Source organism: Myotis davidii, unplaced genomic scaffold (assembly GCF_000327345.1).
Source record: "Myotis davidii unplaced genomic scaffold, ASM32734v1 scaffold394, whole genome shotgun sequence".
Classification (NCBI taxonomy): Eukaryota; Metazoa; Chordata; class Mammalia; order Chiroptera; family Vespertilionidae; genus Myotis; species Myotis davidii.
In genome coordinates, this window is record NW_006287548.1 from 339,162 (window position 1) to 358,364 (window position 19,203).

General features: G+C 40.1%; 1 protein-coding gene across 11 annotated transcripts in view; it reads left to right on the top strand.

Annotated features, from left to right (window-relative positions):
• Positions 1–18,271, top strand: part of ABI2 (abl-interactor 2) — a 62,025-nt gene extending 43,754 nt beyond the window's left edge. For 7 of the 11 annotated variants that reach the window (XM_006759396.2, XM_006759402.2, XM_006759397.2 and 4 more), the window contains 3 exons: positions 5,459–5,545; positions 8,862–9,035; positions 17,007–18,271. In XM_006759396.2, coding sequence (XP_006759459.1) covers positions 5,459–5,545; positions 8,862–9,035; positions 17,007–17,182 — 437 coding nt within the window. In that variant the 3' untranslated portion in view covers positions 17,183–18,271. The remainder of the gene's footprint in view (positions 1–5,458; positions 5,546–8,861; positions 9,036–17,006) is intronic. The other 4 variants (XM_006759399.2, XM_006759400.2, XM_006759405.2 and 1 more) reach the window with 1 other exon arrangement.
• The last annotated feature ends 932 nt before the right edge of the window (positions 18,272–19,203 follow it).

The window sequence follows — 19,203 nt, forward strand, 5'->3', positions numbered from 1 at the left end:
GGGTCCCAGACTGCAAGAGGGCACAGGCTGGGCTGAGGGACCCCTCCTCCCCCCCAAGTGCACAAATTTTTGTGCACCCGGCCTCTAGTATATATATAAATAAAACGAGGCCAATCAGTTCATTCCATATTTGATAAACCCTGAATTTAAAATTATAGCCTAAATTTTATGAAGTGGAAATCTGTCTCCTATGGCTACTACCTTTTGGTGAGACCTTGTTGCATTTGGAGTCATGTAGAAGAAATATGCTCCCCCTTCATAAATGCAGTTTAAGTAATACTTTTATACTTATCATTTGATTCTTATAATTATGTGATCATTTTCATCTCTATTTTCACAGGTGAGGAAACTAAGACTGAAGTGATGATCAGGTTAGGATTTGAATTTAGGTTATCGGATTCCATGTTCTTTCTGTTTTAACTATGCTACCTACCTTTAGATTAAAAAACAGTCCTTTGCCCGGCCAGTGTTGCTCAGTGGTTGAGTGTTGACCTATAAGCCACGAGGTCATGGTTTGATTCCCGATCAAGCCAGATGCCTGGGTTGTAGGCTCGATCTTTATGGTGGGGCATGCAGGAGATAGCCAATCAATGATACTCTCTCATCATTGATGTTTCTATCTCTCTCTCTCCCTTTCTCTCTGAAATCAGTAAAATAAAAACAAAACAAAAAATCCTTCTCTTACCCTCTCATTGTGTTCTCTTTTGTCTGGATGAAGATGTCCACCGTGTAAAGTGCCTCAGAGCCTGAGACCTTGCCATTCTTTTATACAATTATTAGAGGCCCGATGCACGAAATTCATGCAAGAGTAGGCCTTCCTTCCCCTGGCTGCCGGCACCAGCTTCCCTATGGCACCCAGGACCGGGCTTCCCTCGCAGCCCCAGCTTTGTTCGGAAGGCCATTGGTCTACTTAGCATATTACGCTTTTATTATTATAGACTAGAGGCCCAATGCAAGAAATTTGTGCAAGGGGCTCAGACCTTGCAGCTGCAGTGCCTTGCCTTGGCCCTTGCAGCCCCAGCTTCGTCTGGAAGGTTGTCCGGAAGGACCTTAGGCTGTCCAGTCTAATTAGCATATTAAGCTTTTATTATTATAGATATCCTGGGATAGTGCTCAGTAACTACTTGTTAAATGTAGAATGAGTCCCTTGTCCCTTTATTTGAATCTCTTTACTGGTTTGGGTTTCTCTTGTAGATTAAATGCCAAATTTATAGACTAATTATAGTGTGCCCTATAGTGTGATTACCAACTGCCTTACTTGAAATATATTTTTCTTACTGCTATCTTTGATCACACTTACTGATTTTGGTTGCACCATTCTTTTTAACTCATTTTGAGCTTAATTTTGACAAATCTGCCTGTCCTTTCATCCATTCTCTTAAGTCATAGTGTCCCAAACCCATATTTGAATAGGAGATATTTTGTACCTAAATGCATTTTTATTTTTAACTTGTAGTTTGTTAGATGTGGGTTATTTCATAGTTCTGAAGGTAAGCTCTCTCCCTGGTCCTCTGTACTGGGGCCAAGATGCTTCCCTGTTACAGCTTGGGACCAACTGTGCACAATGCACAGAACGTACACTGTACGCAAGGGTATTCTGTGCTGTGCACGTGGTAGGGGAAATTATTTGAAGGTTGTTTAAGCACATTTATACGTGTTTTAAATTCTTATTTTAATACTTTTCTTTATAAGTCTGATTTTGATATACTTGAAAGAATATGTTAAAGTAGAAGAATACCCTTACTCTATGGAATGATGTTAGTGAAAGTATTTTTTATGCTCATGAAAGTACATTGAGTTGAGATTATGAGCCTTCAGCGTAATGTGTGAGACAGTTTAGTTAGTTGGCTGTTTTGCTCCTGTCCTCTGTGTTAATTTCTGCCTTTCTACTCCAGGATTTGGTAACGATTTGCAGAGGGTAGCTACAGCTTTGCTAGCTGATTAATCAGTGCTTTTTCTAAATGAAAAAAAAATTGTTTTTTCCTAAAACATGTTCTTTGAAAAACACTTTTTTGCAAGACTTAATATCTTGCACACCAGTGTTTAAGGCTATTAGATGCTCCTTTACTTAATTTGCTTCAGCGTATCATTTACATCTCGTGTATTCCTCCGCTGGCCTTACAGTGGTCCTTGTTTTTTCATATTTAAAATGAGAAAATTTGTTGTGCTTTTTCAAGTAGCTAATAACCTGATTTAACAAAATGATCCCAGATATGTGTTATATGAGCTTTTTTGTGTGCATTTGGAGGCTTGACATGAATGCATGCTTCTGAGAAGTGAGCTGACAGGCTGGGATTCATGTGAACATTCACTGGGGTTTTCTATGAGATGTAACTCTAGCATCACTGTTACTACATTTGGCTTGCATTTGGAAGGGATTATAACATAGGAATTAAAATCCAGAACACCCAGTGTCTGGAGTCTAGTCTTAGGAGCACAGTAATTTCTTTTCTAATGAGATTATTTCAGAAACAAGATGATAAAAGTAACTTTCAGGGCCTAACTGTAACCCTTTGGTTCTCATTGTTTCTTCATCTAATCCAGCCAAAGAAATTGCAGCCCCAATTTATCATTCATCTTGTCAGCATTAAGTAGGGTCATTGAAACAAATAGGACTAATCACAAGTTAACAGTTTTTACTTTACTTTAAATATAAATATGAAGCACCTTGGTGTTAAAAAGGAATAAATATGTATACTTATTTGTATACATTTATTTATATAAACCTAGTTTGGTAAGTGCCTCAGGTGCTGTAACAGAGTCTAGAGACCAGGTGGCTTATAAACAAGAGAGACTGCCCACTGCCCTGGAAGCTGGGAGTCGGAGGTCAGGGCATTAACATGGAGCTCTGTGAGAAGCCCTCCAGCTGCAGACTGCGGTCTTCATGTTGTGTCCTGCAGCCTTTCTTTTATGTGAGTCCTAATTCTGTTCGTGAGGGCTGCACCCATGACTTAATCTTATCTCCCAAAGGCCCCATCTCCAAATACCATCACAGTAGGAATTAGGATTTCAATGTATGAATTTTGAGGGAACATAAACATTCAGTCCACTCTCTTTGAAAATCAATGGAAAAAAATATCCTAAGAAAAGAAAAGTGCTAAACAGCCTACTTACAAAAAGACTGTTGTGAGTTAAGCTCCTAATCATTCCTTTTTTGGAGTACCAGAAGGTCTTTTTTTGTTTTTCATTTGGAGGAGAGACAATGACTGAAGTGGGAAATGTCCTGCCTTCCTGTTACAGGGAGGTTGGGACGGGTGCTGACAGAAGAGGAACTTTTCACCTTATTTGATATGAACATTTATGTAATTGCACTTTTCTAATGCCAGTTGCTGTCTGCTGCTGTTTCTCAGTTTTATCTGCTGCCTTGTCTGTTCATTGACTCTCCTTCTTACCCCCGTTTGGGAAGCAGGGAAATGTGAACATACCCACAATTGTTTCAGAGGGTAGGAGACAGCATGCAGATTAAGGATTTATTACCAAGAAATACGACTTTAGGGAAAAACCTAACCAAAGATATCTTTTGAAGAAAGGCATCGATTTCTAAGGTTCTACGACTCTGCCCCTTAAGTCTAGATGGGCTTCATGGTTATCTGCTTAACTCTTCTCTGCATAGTGCATGTTCTCCCTGCATTTACCCACAGCATGGCATCTCTCCACTGAGCTCTCCTAGCTCTGTACCTCTCAATTTTTCTCACATACTTAACCCAAGCTTTCCAGTTGCCTCCCAGATCTATGCCCACATCACTTTCATGCATCCTAGTTATCACATCTCTCCCTGACCTGCTTCCTCACCAGCCCTTTCCCTGCACTACCTCCCAAGGTTAATGTGGTTAAATGGCACCTCCACCTTCATAGTTATGAAAACTAGGAAAATCTAAGAATCATCTTTAGCTGTTGATCCCCTTCATGTACTAGCCAATCCTTGTACGTATTCTTCCTCCACACTGTGTTACTAAGTTCTCTCCTTCCTATTTTTTTTTTTGGTGCCAGGCTTTCTGCATACATTTTTTGTTTTGGAAATTTTATTTGCAACCACTCTGTAAAGTAGGTTGCATTATCTGTCTTTTAAAATACCACATTTATGGAATAGGCACAAAGAAGCTAATTAACTTGCTGTTCCAACATCAAGGAAATGGTGAATCAGGTTAACAGATGTTGGGTGACATTAAAGACCAGTCTCTTTCCACTGAGAAGTTTTTCACCTAACATACAAGGTCTCTCACTTTAACGTCGGGTGGATGTTAAAGTTCTCTCTCTGTGCTTCCTGCTTCTCTCTGGGGTATCTTATGCCAGCGTGCGGAACACCTCCGGGCCTGCGAGCTGCTTACCTCTAAGCCTCTGTCTTCACTTGGTTCTCAGCTTGTCTTTCTCAGCTCTTGTCTGCTTGTCAGTCCAGCTCCATTTCCTCAAGTCACATCTAGTCTTCCTCCCTGCTACCCCTCCACTAACACTACCACGTCTCACCAACCATCACCACCTGCAGGAAATTGCTACAAGTAATTGTTGGGTTAACATTGCTTTTTTGTTTATATGCCCAGTTAGAATGTGATCTCTTTGAGGGTGGTGACTATTCATTTTTTAAGTTTTATTAGTCTTAACTGTTGTTTGGAGTTATTAAAGATATTCTCTCTTCATAAGAAGATGCTTGCCATACTTTATACCCATTCTGAAGGAAACCATAACTGTAGAGTTAATCCTGGGAAATTGTTGGGCACATACCTGGCTTATCTGTGTGTTTACATATGTCAGACATTTGTTGCAGGCTTACTAGTGCTAGACACTGTACCAGGTGTTTGAGATAAGGAAAAGGCACCAAGAGGAGAGGAGAATGACTGGAATGAGGCCAACACTTTTCTGCAGGGTCAGGGAGAAAAATGTACCTGCTTGAGCAGGTGGTATGAATTGGGACTATGAAAAATTTTAATGACACAGACCTGACTCTCAGAGAATGTTTTGGTATTGGTCTCTTAGTAGAGTGCTTGCCACTTAGTAGGAAGTCAGTAAATATTCATTTAATTAATGAGTAAAGAACTAATTTATTTGCCTGTTAATGTAATGAAATATAACTTTAGAATGTTGGTATGTAATGGGTTTTTCCCTTCTACTGACAAATAGTTAAATTTGTAACCATCAAGGTAATTTCCAGAAACCCAAATTATTCATTGTAGTCTGAAGTAATCCTTTTATTTGAGAAGCCTGTTACTGGTATGAAGAGCTCAGTTTGCCGTTACATGTTAGAGCAGGCCCGTGTGGATGAATGACTGCTTCCTGTTGTAATCCTAATACTTTGTTTTGTGTGCTGATGAATTGCCCCTCCAAAGAGGATCCTTAGTATATCTGATAACATGCTCATGCATAGTGGTTTCCCTCCTTACATGTTCGTTTTATTGTATTATCCTTTTCTTTTAATGTAACTCGCCCTTACCCCTTATCCTCCACACCTTTTTTGTTTTTACAGTATCTCTTGCTCCTCCTCCTCCCTCCATCCTACAGGTAACTCCTCAGTTACCTTTAATGGGATTTGTGGCCAGAGTCCAAGAAAATAGTAAGTTTATGTCTTCTTTATGCTGTAGATCAGATTGTAGGCATAAAATGTCATTTATGTATGATTGGCTAAGTATTCATTTGCTGATACCTCAAGTATTTGAATATTATGAATAAGTCACTATATGAGCAGCTAGTAGGATGATAAAATAATTAAGATGAAATTCTCTACTTTCAAATAACTTAAAATCTGGTAGTGAAAAAAAATTTAAATAAGGCACATGTAAGAAAAGAAAGATCACATCTGAGATGTTCTTTAATCACTAGCTAGCCCATTTTTTTCCCCGTGGGATGGTCAAACAAGTAGCCTAGTGTTTTATGGAATTTAGGGTTTTGTGGCTGGCCTGAGAATTTTCCTTTGGTCCTATGATTTCAGGTGTAAAAATGGCCAGGCCATGGTAGGTCTCAGGGGACCAAATTGCCTCTCTATTTCCTAAGAGGCCTCATAGATCGGCAGTGAATTACCATTGGCCTGTGGTCTGGTGTTGAGTTATGCAGGATAACATAACTAATTTTATTGACAAATTGAGTCTTCTCCGAGGGAAGTATTCGGGAATCTCAGGAGACTGATGTCTGCAAAGCCGGAGGCCTGTATCAACATTCAGTGACGAATTGTACAGAGACCAGTGAACGTAGTCTGATTGGGTGGTGACTCCTCTGCACGCAGTCTGCCTGAGGAACTGTATTGTCATCAGAAGGTGCTCGGTGGGCATGGAATCTGAGCAAGGGAAATGGCATTAAAGGAAGACTTAGTGTTGTCAGGCTGAAGTAGCCCATTGACACCTAGTAACAGGGATGGCCTCGCCAATGGGATAGAAGATGTGCACGCTGTTGCTTAGGACTCTTGCTCCTTCGGACGTGGGCATTGCCAGTGATAGAATGTAAGCTCTGTGAGAGCAGGGACTTCCGCTCGTTTTGTTCATGGGCTGTTTCCCCAGCACTTGGGAAAGCATCTGACACATAGCAAACACTTTTAGTCCCTCCTTTTTTGTGCTTCCCTAGTGAATTAAAGCCCCGTTTTTATTGACACATTTCTTCTTGTATTTTAACTGATGATAATCCAGTTTTACTAGCGTGAGGGCTCAATCTCTCTTCCAGGTGCTTTTGCAACTCTACTTGCTAGTTTCTGAAAATAGCTTATGTTACTTGAGTGTATTGGAGGGAATTCCATGACACCTACAGTGTTTACCACAATGTGATTGCCTTTGGGTTATCTTTTCTAATTTCTTTCCATAGTCATAAACATTTCTCACCTACAAAATGTATAAAAATGAGAAACTTTCTGTATGAGGTGTGCTGTGGTTGATTTAAAGACATAGTTGGACTTATACATTCAAATGAATGTTGTCCTCTTCAAAACATTCACCTTAGATACATACCTATCTTTTGGGATTATCGTCATAGCTTTCAAATACATTATTTTGAAGTCACTCTGTATTAAGATTGATGTTTGAAAGAAGTTTGGAATTATTTGGAACCAGTTCTACTGTGCTAAGTATTGTAGCAATGATCCCGTTATTCTTCTTAAAACCCTTCCATGGCTCCCCCTTGCTCTTTGGATAAAGTTCAAACTGTTGCAAGGCCCTTCCTGCTTAGTCCTCTTTAGCTTCCTCAAGGCTCTTTCTGCCGAACTTTGGTCAGTTCTTTGCTTTTTTACCTTTGCATTTGTTTTTTCCTTTACATCTGACACGAAATACCCACCCCCACTCCATTCCACCCCCTGGACATGAACTCTTACTCATTCTTTCAGGTTTCAGAAACCCATGTAAGAGGGTTAGTCTACTGCTGTATTTTCCATAACGACTTAAAGCACTTACTGCACTTAATTATAAACAGAAGTTTGGCTGTCCATGTCACTGCTCTATTCCCAGTGCTGAGTGTAGTAAGTACCTAACCATAGTGGCTTTCAGTTGATGTTTGTTGAGGGAATAATAATGAAACTTTACCTTACAGTTAGTGTGTTTATCTTATCCTATAGTATTGTAAGCTTTTAAGATAATAAACATTGGCGTTCCAATTTCTGCTCTTCCACTTAATTCTGTAGGCATGAAAGCCAGTTTTCACATTCATAAATTGGCCCTCGGGGGTTATTAGAAAAGGTGAAAATGAGCAGTCGCAGCATTTTTTGAGTAATTTGGTAATTAATTTCTCAAGGTGATTGTTTTGAAAGACAGAGTTCGTTTGGATGTATGTTTTTGTGGAATTGTTTAAATGCAAACAGGATATATTGTTGATTCTTACCCCAACTACATATAATTTGTCATAAACTTTATTTTAAAATCACATACTTATATGTTTTGTTTATTAAAAAAACACATTAGGACTAAAACACTTGTAATGGGTAAAGTTTTAAAGTTCATAAAGTAGATGCGTTAATAAGTAGAGTGGCCCAGCAGATGGGAAGAATACTGGGATAGGGCAGAGTATGAAGTTGATAATCCTCACCAGGCCAGCAATCCTGTAAAATCCATTTGATTCCATCAGTAGGTTTAGAGAAAAAAATAGAAAATAAACAGATTGCTCAAAGAATTTCACAGAAACAATACTGGTACTTCATAAATAAGACTTTGTGCTGTTCATTAAAATGGGACAACTGATCAATGCAACTTTCTTTATTTGGTTTATTCTGTTGAGCTGTGCTCGTGTATATCAAGCATTTTAAAAGCTTTGAGTTCCTGAGTTTGGAGATAATATTTTAAACATTACTGTATGTTGACACCTGAGCTGTGGAAGCAGATCTCAATAAAGAGATATTTAAAATATTTTAAATCACTCATATATTTACCTTGGAGAAATTCTGAAATAACCAAACTAAACACAAACATCTTCATGGATGAAGTTATCCAAAAGTGTTTGTGATTTCTGTCCTGCTGATTTGGTAAGGTGCTATATTTAAGAAATTCATTGAGAGAAAGTAGCAGATTATTAAAATTTGACTTTTCATTGGAGTCATTCTAATTTTTATAAACTAAATATGGTTATAGGTATCCAAATTATTAATATTTCTGATAACCACTTCTTGGATAGCATATAAAGCCAAACTATATTACACTAGCATAAACAGGTTCCAAGGCTCAGTTAATTATTTTGGCTAAACTTTATTTAGCATCCATACACACTAACCCATGGGAAGGAGAAAGCCATGCTTGGAGATTGGAAACATTATAGTTGGTGGAGGAATTCTCTTGCCCACTCATTTTTTTAAAGTTTATTTTCAAGTGTAGGTTTATAGTTCATGAACATAGAAGCTTAGCTTAGATAAGAAATACAGAACTTTGCATTAGGTGTAGTTTGTTATCAGCTTGGTACCTTCTTAGTTTCAGACACACCACCCCCACCACCACCTGCGGAAGAGCCAGTCTTTGATGAATCCCCCCCTCCACCCCCTCCTCCAGAAGATTACGAAGAGGAGGAGGCCGCCGTGGTGGAGTACAGTGACCCATATGCGGAGGAGGACCCGCCCTGGGCTCCAAGGTCTTATTTGGAAAAGGGTAAGTTTCTGAGGGCTGTCTGGAGGGATGGGAAGAAATCTGCACATAGGAATGACATTCACTGGTACTAAAGAGAATTTTTTGTTTTACTGATAAGAAAAGTTTCGCTTATATTACATGTATATTCTTACTTAGTTGACAGGTTTTATGGTTTTGAAAGCATGCAAGTAAAATTCTGTGACTGTTTGATTTTTATTGATAGTTAACATGTTTTTCCTGTTGAGCATGCTCTTTACGAATGGTTTCTGTGAGATAAAAGTAAGAGAAAAAAAAAAAAGGATTTTTCTGGAATGCCTCAGGAAGAGGAGGATTTCTTCAAATTATTAGTTGTTTCTGCCCCGTGGTTTATAAAGCTTTCTTTTGTGGCATCTTTTATCAGATATTTCAGTTTAAGTATCTCCATATGAAACTTCCTTCCAAAGAAGAATGGTTTCTTCGTTTCTTTACAAAGTAGTATTGGACATTTCTTTCATTGAAAGTTTCTCTGAATATACTAGCTAGCCATGCCACGGTGTTTTGGGGACACAAACTTCCAAATCTTGTCAGTACTAATCAGCTCAGGAAAAAGGGTGCTGTAGAGCAGGAAGTTTTAAGGAAATTAAAGCTACTCACTGATTTCAAAACTGACCCCACATTTAGAATCACCTGGGGAACTTATATTAAGAAATGGTAGACTTGCACTTCCGGTCAAAATAGAGCAACAGTAATTCGATTTACCCTCTCCCCTAAAACAGGAACCCAGAAAAAATTAAGGTAACGGTTGTGAGTCAGTAGACACTAGGCAGTGGTGGACTCTGAGCGCAGAGAGAGGAGCTCAAGGTGAGCCTGGGGCCCTGGCTTGCTACCTGGAGGCAGTTTCCAGCGCATAGTGCAAGGAGGATGTAACCAAACCGAGCGTGGGCATTGACTTGTGTAGAGAAGGTAGAGATGAGAATTTTTGGAGGCCACAGAGGACAGAGCTCAGGAGATCTCCGGAAGGTCCCGTTGAGTCTAACTGAGCACTGATTTGTACATGTGTGTGAAGAAACAACCTGATATATTGAAAGAACAAAACCAGAAAGGACTAGGCAGAAAAATTACTGCACATGAGACAGGCCTGGAAATAGTTCATGTTCCCAAACCCATCAGAATAGAAAGACGTGTAATACACAGGCTTAGAGAAGAGGCCTCAAAAGTGTGTCCCCTTAGTAATGGGGGCAGATTAGCCCTAGACAGGAGTGGCTGTGGACTGCCCTCACAGAGCTTACCGCAGACCTCTGAAAGATCCAACTGATTCCAAGTAACTTAATTGAGCTCCAGGACAAAATTCAACACTGTTCAACAAAAGTCAGGATTACAGTGTCCAACAGCTATTCAATTGCAAGCCATGTAAAAAAGCAGGAAAATATGTAAGTTATAACTAAAAGAAAAGACAGTTCATGGAAATAGACCAGAAATGACCAAGATAATAGGATTACCTGATAAGGGTGTAATATAGCTATTATAAATGCCACATATGTTCAAGAAGATAAAGGAAAACAACATAAGAGAAAACGAGTGCATTTTTAAAAAAGAAAAATTCACTTTTTTGGAGATAAAAAATATGGTATCCGAAGTGACACTTCAGAAGAAAAGATCAGCAACCTTGGTGGTATGATAATACAAACTATTCAAAATGAGGCATGGGAAAAAAACAAATACTAAACACAGTAACATATGTGAGATAATATCAAAGAGTCTTTTTTTGCAGAAGATCTCATTTAGGAAATCCTAAGCAATCTACAAAAAGCTGGTAGAACTAAAGAGGTTACAAGGTCAATGTATAAAATTAATTGCATTTTTATACGTCAGCAACAAACAGTTGGAGACTGAAATTTATAAAACTTTTGTAATAACATATTAAATACTTAGGGATAAATTGAATGAAATATATGAAAGACTTGCATGATGAAAACTGAAACATTAAGAGAAATTAATAAAAGTCTTAAAAAAATTTGAGAACTGGATGATGCTCTTTGATCATTATTGTTGAGACTGGTTTTCCCCAAAATGGTATACCAATAAAAATCCAGAAGTCAGTCTTATAGAAATTGACAAGACGATTCTAAAAGTTATATGGAAATGCAAATGACCTAGTATAGTCAAAACAATCTGAAAAGAAGTCTAATGTTGGAGGAATTACACTACCTGACTTCAGAGTTCTAGTGGAAAGCTGCAGTGTTCAAGACTGGTGCTGGTGTAAGAATAGGAATATAAATCAATAGACTAGGATATATAGAACCCAAATAATTCGGTGAGGAAAGGATAGTGTTTTCAACAAACAATGTTGAACAATTGGATATCCACATGCAAAACATGAACTTCCACCCTTACCTCACAATACACATAAGTTAATTTGAAATGTATTTTGGATCTGAATGTAAAACCTAAACTATAAAAATTCTGGGGGGAAATGTAGGAGAAAAAACTTTATGTTCTGGGATCAGGAAAAAATCTTGGAGACCACATATAAATACATGAAACTTAAACAGAAAAGAATTGATAAATTGAACTTCATTAATTAAACTTTTCTTCAAAGACACTGTGAAGAAATGACAAGGCAAGCCATATTAGCCTGGGAAAAATATTTGCAAAATAATTCACTAAGGTGACAACTGGTAGGGAAAAAAATTTGAACACATTTTACCAAACAGACACATGAATTGCAAATAAGCACATGAAAAGATGCTCAGTATTAAAATACGTTTTTTTATTGATTTCAGAGAGAGCAAGAGACATAGAAACATCACTGATAAGAGAGAATCGTTGATTGGCTGCCTCCTGCACACCCCCTACTGGGGATTGAGCCTGAAACTTGGGCATCTGCCCTGGCCTGGAATTGAACCCTGACCTCATGGTTCATAGGTCGACTCTCAACCTCTGAGCCACACTGGCCAGGCAAGATGCTCAGTGTTAGTTCTGAGGGAAATGCAAGTTAAAGCCACTGTGAACCAAACTCAGTACCACTACACACACCTTAGAATGGCTACAATTAAAAACACTGACACCACCAAGTGGGAGAGAGAGCGGTGCAGTGGGAGCTCTTACACATGGTTGATAAGAATGCAACATGTCTCAGTCACTTTGGAAAACAGTTGGCAGTTTCTTATGAGGCCAGACATACAACTACCAGCGGATCTGGCCGCCTTCCTGTAGTGGTTTACTTACGAGGAGTGACGATTGTGTTCACACCAAGACTTGAATGTTCGTAGTTGCCAAAACCTGGAAACAACCCAAATGTTTTTAAACTGGTGAATAAATTAGTTGTGGGATATATCCATCTATTCAATGAAATATTGTTCAGTGAAAAGGAACTCCTGTTATAAGCAACAATGTGGACGGATTTCAAGTGTCACCCTAATGAAAAAGGCCAAAAAGACTCTTACTTTATGACTCACTCCATCTACATGAAATCTAGATCAGTGGCTTTCAGGGACCGGTGCTGGTGGATGAAGGAATTCACACTGGGGCATAAGGAAATTGGGGGGTGATGGGCATGTTGTATCTGATGATTGTGGTCGTCGTTATACATTTATCATATATACAGGTGCATACACTTGTGAAAATCATTGAATTCTGCAATTAAATGCGTGTGTTTTGTATCTAAATTAATACCTCAGTAAAGCTGGTTTTTAAGCTTTTTAAGCGGGGAGAAAAGAGCCCAAGGTACTAAACTAGGCTGTGGCCTTAGGCATTGACATGTTTTACAGATTCCTTAGCTGATTTTAACACTGTCCTAGACAAAGTGATACCATTCCAGCCGTGGAAAGCTACCTCAGTTATTCCTTAAGAGAAGAGCGCGATGAAGTTTTGCTTTCTAAAAATTGACTCTTTAGTGAACAGTTGTAAAAATCTGGAGAGATTTGTGAGAAGAAAGTAAGTTTGTTTTGAGTCTAAGGAACCCTGTAAAGTTGTAAAGAACATGCCTGAAATTGTTCCCTAAACTGTTTTTAAAGGTTTGGCTTATTTCTGTTAAGTTCAAATTTTTCAAAACATGAAAACCAAATAAGCTCTTCCTTACTCTTTCTGGCAAAACAAAAACATAACCAACCGTGTTCAGCTTATGATGGCTCTTTTGCTTGTGTGTGTGTGAATGTTAAGGTGTTGCCTACTGACTCGTTTTGCTATCTTAGACCTTAGGACCCGGTCTTAACCCTGCCTGCACGTGTGAGTCACCGAGCGAGTGTTTAATACGTCTGCCCCTCCAGGCCTATTAAACCAGAATCGGTGGGACTGTGTCAGAATTTTTAGAAATTCCTCAGGTAATTCCAGGGTTGAGAGCCACAGCCATAGGAGGCTTATTGTAACCCTTGATTACTGCCCGTCATGTGCCTGGCATAATATAAGACTTAACCACATATGTAAGATAGTTTCCCCATCTTGCAGACTAGAAAATGATGTTAAAAGGTAATTTGTTATAGAATATAACAGAAAATGTTAGTGTCAGAGAAAAGACAGTATATCTTAATAGTTACTAATGATGATAAAAGCTCAAGTTTATATGGGCTGTTTAACATATACAAGCTCGGGGCTGGGTGTTGTATGTGCATTGTCTCACTTAATAGAACAGTGCTTTGCGGTGTTAGCCAGCTGGTTTCCATTATACAGGTGAGGAAAAGGGAGTTTAGGGACGTTCATGTGTTCTGTGAGCTAATAACTGGCAGAGCTGGCATTTGACCTTGGTGGTATGACTGCAGCGCGCACATTCTTAGCCTTTCCTAAGCGGGGGCTTTGGCAGACCTGGGATTGATTGAGTCTTGGCTCTACAGTTCACTAGCATTAAATCTTCTGTCCCTTCCGAGCCAGCTGTTCTTGTATTCCCCCAGCTCAGTGATATAACTTCTTGGTAGAAGTATCAACAGTGTGTGGTAATTATCAGATTACATTTCTGTCCTCACGAGACTATGACTGTTTGTCTTGTTCACCTTCCGATCTCTAAAAATCAGCACGAGTGCTCCATTAGTGATCGCCAGAAAATGAAGAGTTCCATTCATTCTGTCTGGGGATCCCAGGAAGCTTGTCAGAGGACCTGGCATTTGTGATGTGCCCTGAATATGAAGATTTTCTCAGGCAGAGAGGGGAGCGAGCAAGGGCCTCCAGGCCGAGGGGTCCTAAGTGAAGGCATGGCTGTTTAGCATGGTGAGCGGTGCCATGTGCAAGAGGACGTGGGTGGGTGTAGGGAGAGAGGGCCTGGGGTGTGCGTGTAGGAAGTTGTAATTGGGATGGAAGTCCTCGAGTACCATGCTGAGATGTTTGAATCTTTTTCCTTTTTTAAAAAATCTGATGATAGAAAATTGTGGAAGATTTTTACGCAGGTTAATGATAAATTCCCATGTATTATATCCTAACTTAAAAACAATTACCTGATGACAGTGCAGAGTACAATAGAAAGGAAAGCAGGGCCCTGGCTGGTGTGGCTCAGTTGGTTGGAGCTTCGTCCTGTACACCAGAAGGTTGTGGGTTTGATGCCCAGTTGGGACATGTGCGAGAGGCAACTGATCAATGTTTCTTGCTCACATCGATGTTTCTTTCTCTTTCTTACTCCCTTCCTCTCTCTAAGATCAATTAAATTTTTTTAAATAAAAGAAAAGAAGCAAGTAGGAGTTGGAAGACCAAGTTGGATACCTTTCTAAGGAAGAGCTGAGGACCTTAGCTACAGCAGTGTGCTGAAAACCTTGTTCCCATTCATAAGCTGATACAAATGGAAGCATTTTCTCATGTGGCACTGTCATTCAATTCTTTCACCTCCTTCTGAGTTACTTGCCAAAAGTAAAATAATGTTCCATCTTTAAACATGTTTTACATGTCAGCTGATAACTCCATTAGTCGTAATGTTTGTCTAAAGCAGCAGTTCTCAACCTGTGGGTCGCGACCCCTTTGGGGGTCAAAGGACCCTTTCACAGGGGTCGCCTAAAACCATTGGAAAACACATATATAATTACATATTTTGTGATTAGTCACTATGCTTTAATTATGTTCAATTTGTAACAATGAAATTGGGGGTCACTACAACACAAGAACTGTAGTAAAGGGTCGCGGCATTAGGAAGGTTGAGAACCACTGGTCTAAAGGAATGGAGCCACCTAACGTTCACTTGCAAAAAGTTGGGTTACTCAGTGGAGTAATTCTTTTTGAATATCACACGAAGATTTTGAGTTGTTTCTTTGATACCCGGAAGTCTTTTATACTTTAAAACAGTACACTGTACTAACAAGTAGGAGAATGGTAGAGAGGAAATGAGAACTTTTGTGACTGATGCCTGGCTGAGGTATCTCAGGTCAGTTTTGGAAGCAATATTTATAAAACTTGGGACTCTAGAAGGAGTTTCCCCTAATCATCTGACACTCATACTGCATGGAAAGTCTTCAGGTCCCCCTGGGTTAGGTATATTCCATAAGAAGACAGCTGCTGATGGACGGGCAGCGAGCGTGACGCTGGAGATGATGCAGGTGTTGGTTTTGAGCTTTAGGAGGTGGAATTAGCAGGACTTGGGGACAGTCTCATTTGAATTATTTTTTCATTGGTTTTGCATTTTGGTAAGCATCGAGTATTAACCAAAGTGATAAAGATTAGGTTGACTAGAAATAGTAAAGACTTTACATATCTTGTTTTCTTTTACTTTCATAGTTAAACTTTTTTGTCATTTAATATATATTTGTGTTTAGGGGTTTGGTTATGTTTTGAGAAATACACACTAATTTCCTCCTAGGCCTCTCTGAAGTATTTTCTGACATTTAACAGATCACTCTAATGGCAAAAACTCAGAGTTTAACAAAGCCATTTAGTTCTAAAGTAGGCCAGACACACAAATGAACTGGGGCAAGTTGCACTATATCATAAACTCCTATTGTAGTTTGTTTCTTATTTGAGGTTTAAAGTTACATGAGAAAAAAAGTCAGTATATGCTTCTCAGAATGATGGGTAGATGGAGATTGTTGTTGAGTGAAATTCTGAGTGATATAAAAAGATACAGAGGATCTCTTTACAGAAAAGAGAAATCTGCCAGTCCAGCATAGCTCAGTGGTTGAACATCAACCTGTGAACCAGAAGGTCATGGTTCAATTCCCAGGCAAGGCACGTGCCTGGATTACAGGCTCCATCCCCACTGGGGGGTGTGCAGGAGGCAGCCAGAGAATGATTCACTCTCCATCATTGATGTTTCTATCTCTCTGTTTCTCCCTTCCTCTCTGAAATAAGAAACAATATATTTTTTTAAAAAGGTAAATCTTCAAGTGGATTTGAGCACTAGGCTCTCCCAGTTTAAATAAACTGTTAAGGTAGATGCAACAGGAGCCTGAGGCTGTCCCAGATAACACCTAAAGGCCTCAGTTACCAAATTATTTAACCAAGAAAAGTTTCAGGAGAGCTTACAGGTACCTTGGTTTCCATGACACTTTTAGTGTGTTATGGGGATGTGTTAAATTGGTGGCATAATACCCCATGTGTTTGGAAAGAGTACATATATAATGGACGCCCAGCATTTGCACATGGAACCTGTGGGAACTCAACCACGATTGTACTCAGTGAGTAGGCGTGGACTCCCATATCCCTTTAGTTCATCTCATCTCCTCACTTGCCTCTCATGGTGTGTCCCACTGCACTAGATAGTTCTAATGCTGAAAGACGTGTTTTGACACAACAAGCTCAACTGAATAGTCATCTTTCCCGATTCTGGGATTGTCGCGCCTCAGTGAGGTATTTCTCCATAGGCTGCCGAAAGGTAACTTCACTGATTTTTTTTTTCTTCCATTTAAACTGCTTGGAGCCTATCCTCCCCAAGAAGGTGGGATCCCATTACACAGGCCTGGGTATCAGGAAAAGAAGGGGTTTGGGCCTGTGTTTAGAAAGTCACTGTTTGAAGTGCTGTAAAAGTTGGGAAAGGATGGATATTCATTTGTTTGGTTCTATCTTTGTAGGAATATTACTTTTCACATCCTGTTTTTCCCCCTCTAGTTGTGGCAATTTATGATTATACAAAAGACAAGGAAGACGAGCTGTCTTTTCAGGAAGGAGCCATCATTTATGTCATCAAGAAGAACGACGATGGCTGGTATGAGGGAGTTATGAATGGAGTGACGGGGCTCTTCCCGGGGAATTACGTCGAGTCCATCATGCATTATTCTGAGTGAAACTCCGCCGCTGTTTCCCTCCCAGGAATAGGCAGGACTTCCCAGACTATCCCAAGGCCCTGGCCTTCCCCTCAGTGAAGTGAATGAAGGATACAAATGATAAAAACTATGTATGTGTTGTTGTTTTCAGTTTATCCCCCGGTATTAAAGCAAAAAGCAAACCTAATTGTGAACAAATGGATCTTTCTGTCATTTGTACTATGCTGAGCTGTCTGGATTGAAATAAAGTGACCATTTCTGAATATGTCGAGGAATAACAGCATAACTGTAAAACAAATCAGGTTAAGACTGATTCAGAGCAAAATCTGGGATCTTTCTCAGGAAAACTGTACACCATGGGATATCTTCTGCAGAACCTGTGGCACTGGCTGTTCTTCAGTGCCTGTGCCAAAGGGTTAGCCTGTGGCCTACTGAGTACCCCACTTTCTTCCACCTGTATAAGGAGGGAACCGATGTTTGAATACCATACTGAACCATTTTTAGTTGTTTCCGAGGGCTCATTTCCTGTCAGAGGTAAATTCTGCACTCTCTCAGCACTTGGGCGTGCCGTTCAGAGTGAATGCTGAACTGACTTGCATCCCTTCATGTTTGTTTGTAGTGGATGATGAAATGAGTCTCCCAACATTCTGAGGGTGGTTGGCAATGGCCAGTGTGACTTGAATGTGCTGCTGCTGCCTGAGACTGCGTTGCACAAAGGGCCAGCACACCAGGTGTGTGATGCTGGCCGCGAAGGCGCTTAAGGTCCTGAGAAGATTGGACTGTAGAAACTGCTGCCCAACAGGCATCCTAAGGCTTGGCCTTCGGCACTGGTTTGAGGAGCAGGATTTTGGAAGTTAGACTAACTGTTTACTTTCACTATTGAGAAAAACATCCTTTTTGGGGAAAATAGCAGTTATTTTCAAATTTCTTGATAGTCACTGGGAATAAAAGGCTTGCTACTGTAATTTTGGTGATACTAATGGCCAGTGTTAGCTGCTGCTGAGTTGTTTACTCACTTGACTTTAGAAAAGGGAAATACTCGCTTGGTTTTGTGGTTGGTCTTGGAAGTAGCTTCCTTTGGTAAGAATTTGAACTTGTATCGCAGACTAAGCATAGTGGGGTAAGGCCAAATATTTATCCAATTACATAGATTAAAAACTGATAGGACTTTGCAATACAGCACTTTTTTTTTATCTGCCCAATTATAGCTTCAAGTTCAGTGGAGTCGGTAAGTCAGATGGCTTCAATCATTTCTGTAATCAGTGTAAGAAATGTTTTAAAAATCCGGGAGGGCTTTGCTGCTCCGCAGGTGAAACAGCTCATGGTCAGGCCCACGCTGTGATGGGCTCTTCCCGGTCCCAGTGACTTGGCCGGAGAGAGCTTTCCCGGCGACTTCCCTGGGCGGGGCTCAAAGGGGAGAGGTAATAGCTGCATATACAGTTGACCCTTGAACAACACCAACACGGGTTCGAACTGCACAGGTCCACTTCCACGTGGATTTTTTCAAGAAATATACAGTCATCCCTCCGTATCCCTGGATTTTGCATCTGCATATTCAACCAGTTATGAATGAAAGCAGTATTTTCAATCTTCAGTTGGGAACCAGAGATGTGGAGAACCAGCTGTGTGCATTGTTTTGTCATTTTGTATAAGGGACTGCGACATCCAAGGATTTTGGGGTGTGTGTGCATGCGTGCGTGCGTGCGTGCGTCCTGGAACCAGTCCCTAGGTGAAGAGGGCTGACTGTAGTAGAGTTGTGGGGACTCAAGTTATAGGTGGATTTTCAATGGCCTGGGTCTCAAGGTCCCTAACTCCTGTGCTGTTCAAGGGTCAGCTGTGCTTCCCATGTCAGCCTTGAACATGAACTAGTGCAGAGAGAGGCCTTGACCGAACATGGACATGGTGTAGTGTGCGAGGGAATTCAGATGGTGCAGGCAGAACATTCCAGTCGTGAGCCTGTCAGCACAGAACTTCACCATTTTACCGAGACCCAGGTACACAGGTCCCTCGTCAAGACTTTTGTTGTAAAGTTGAAGCCCCCC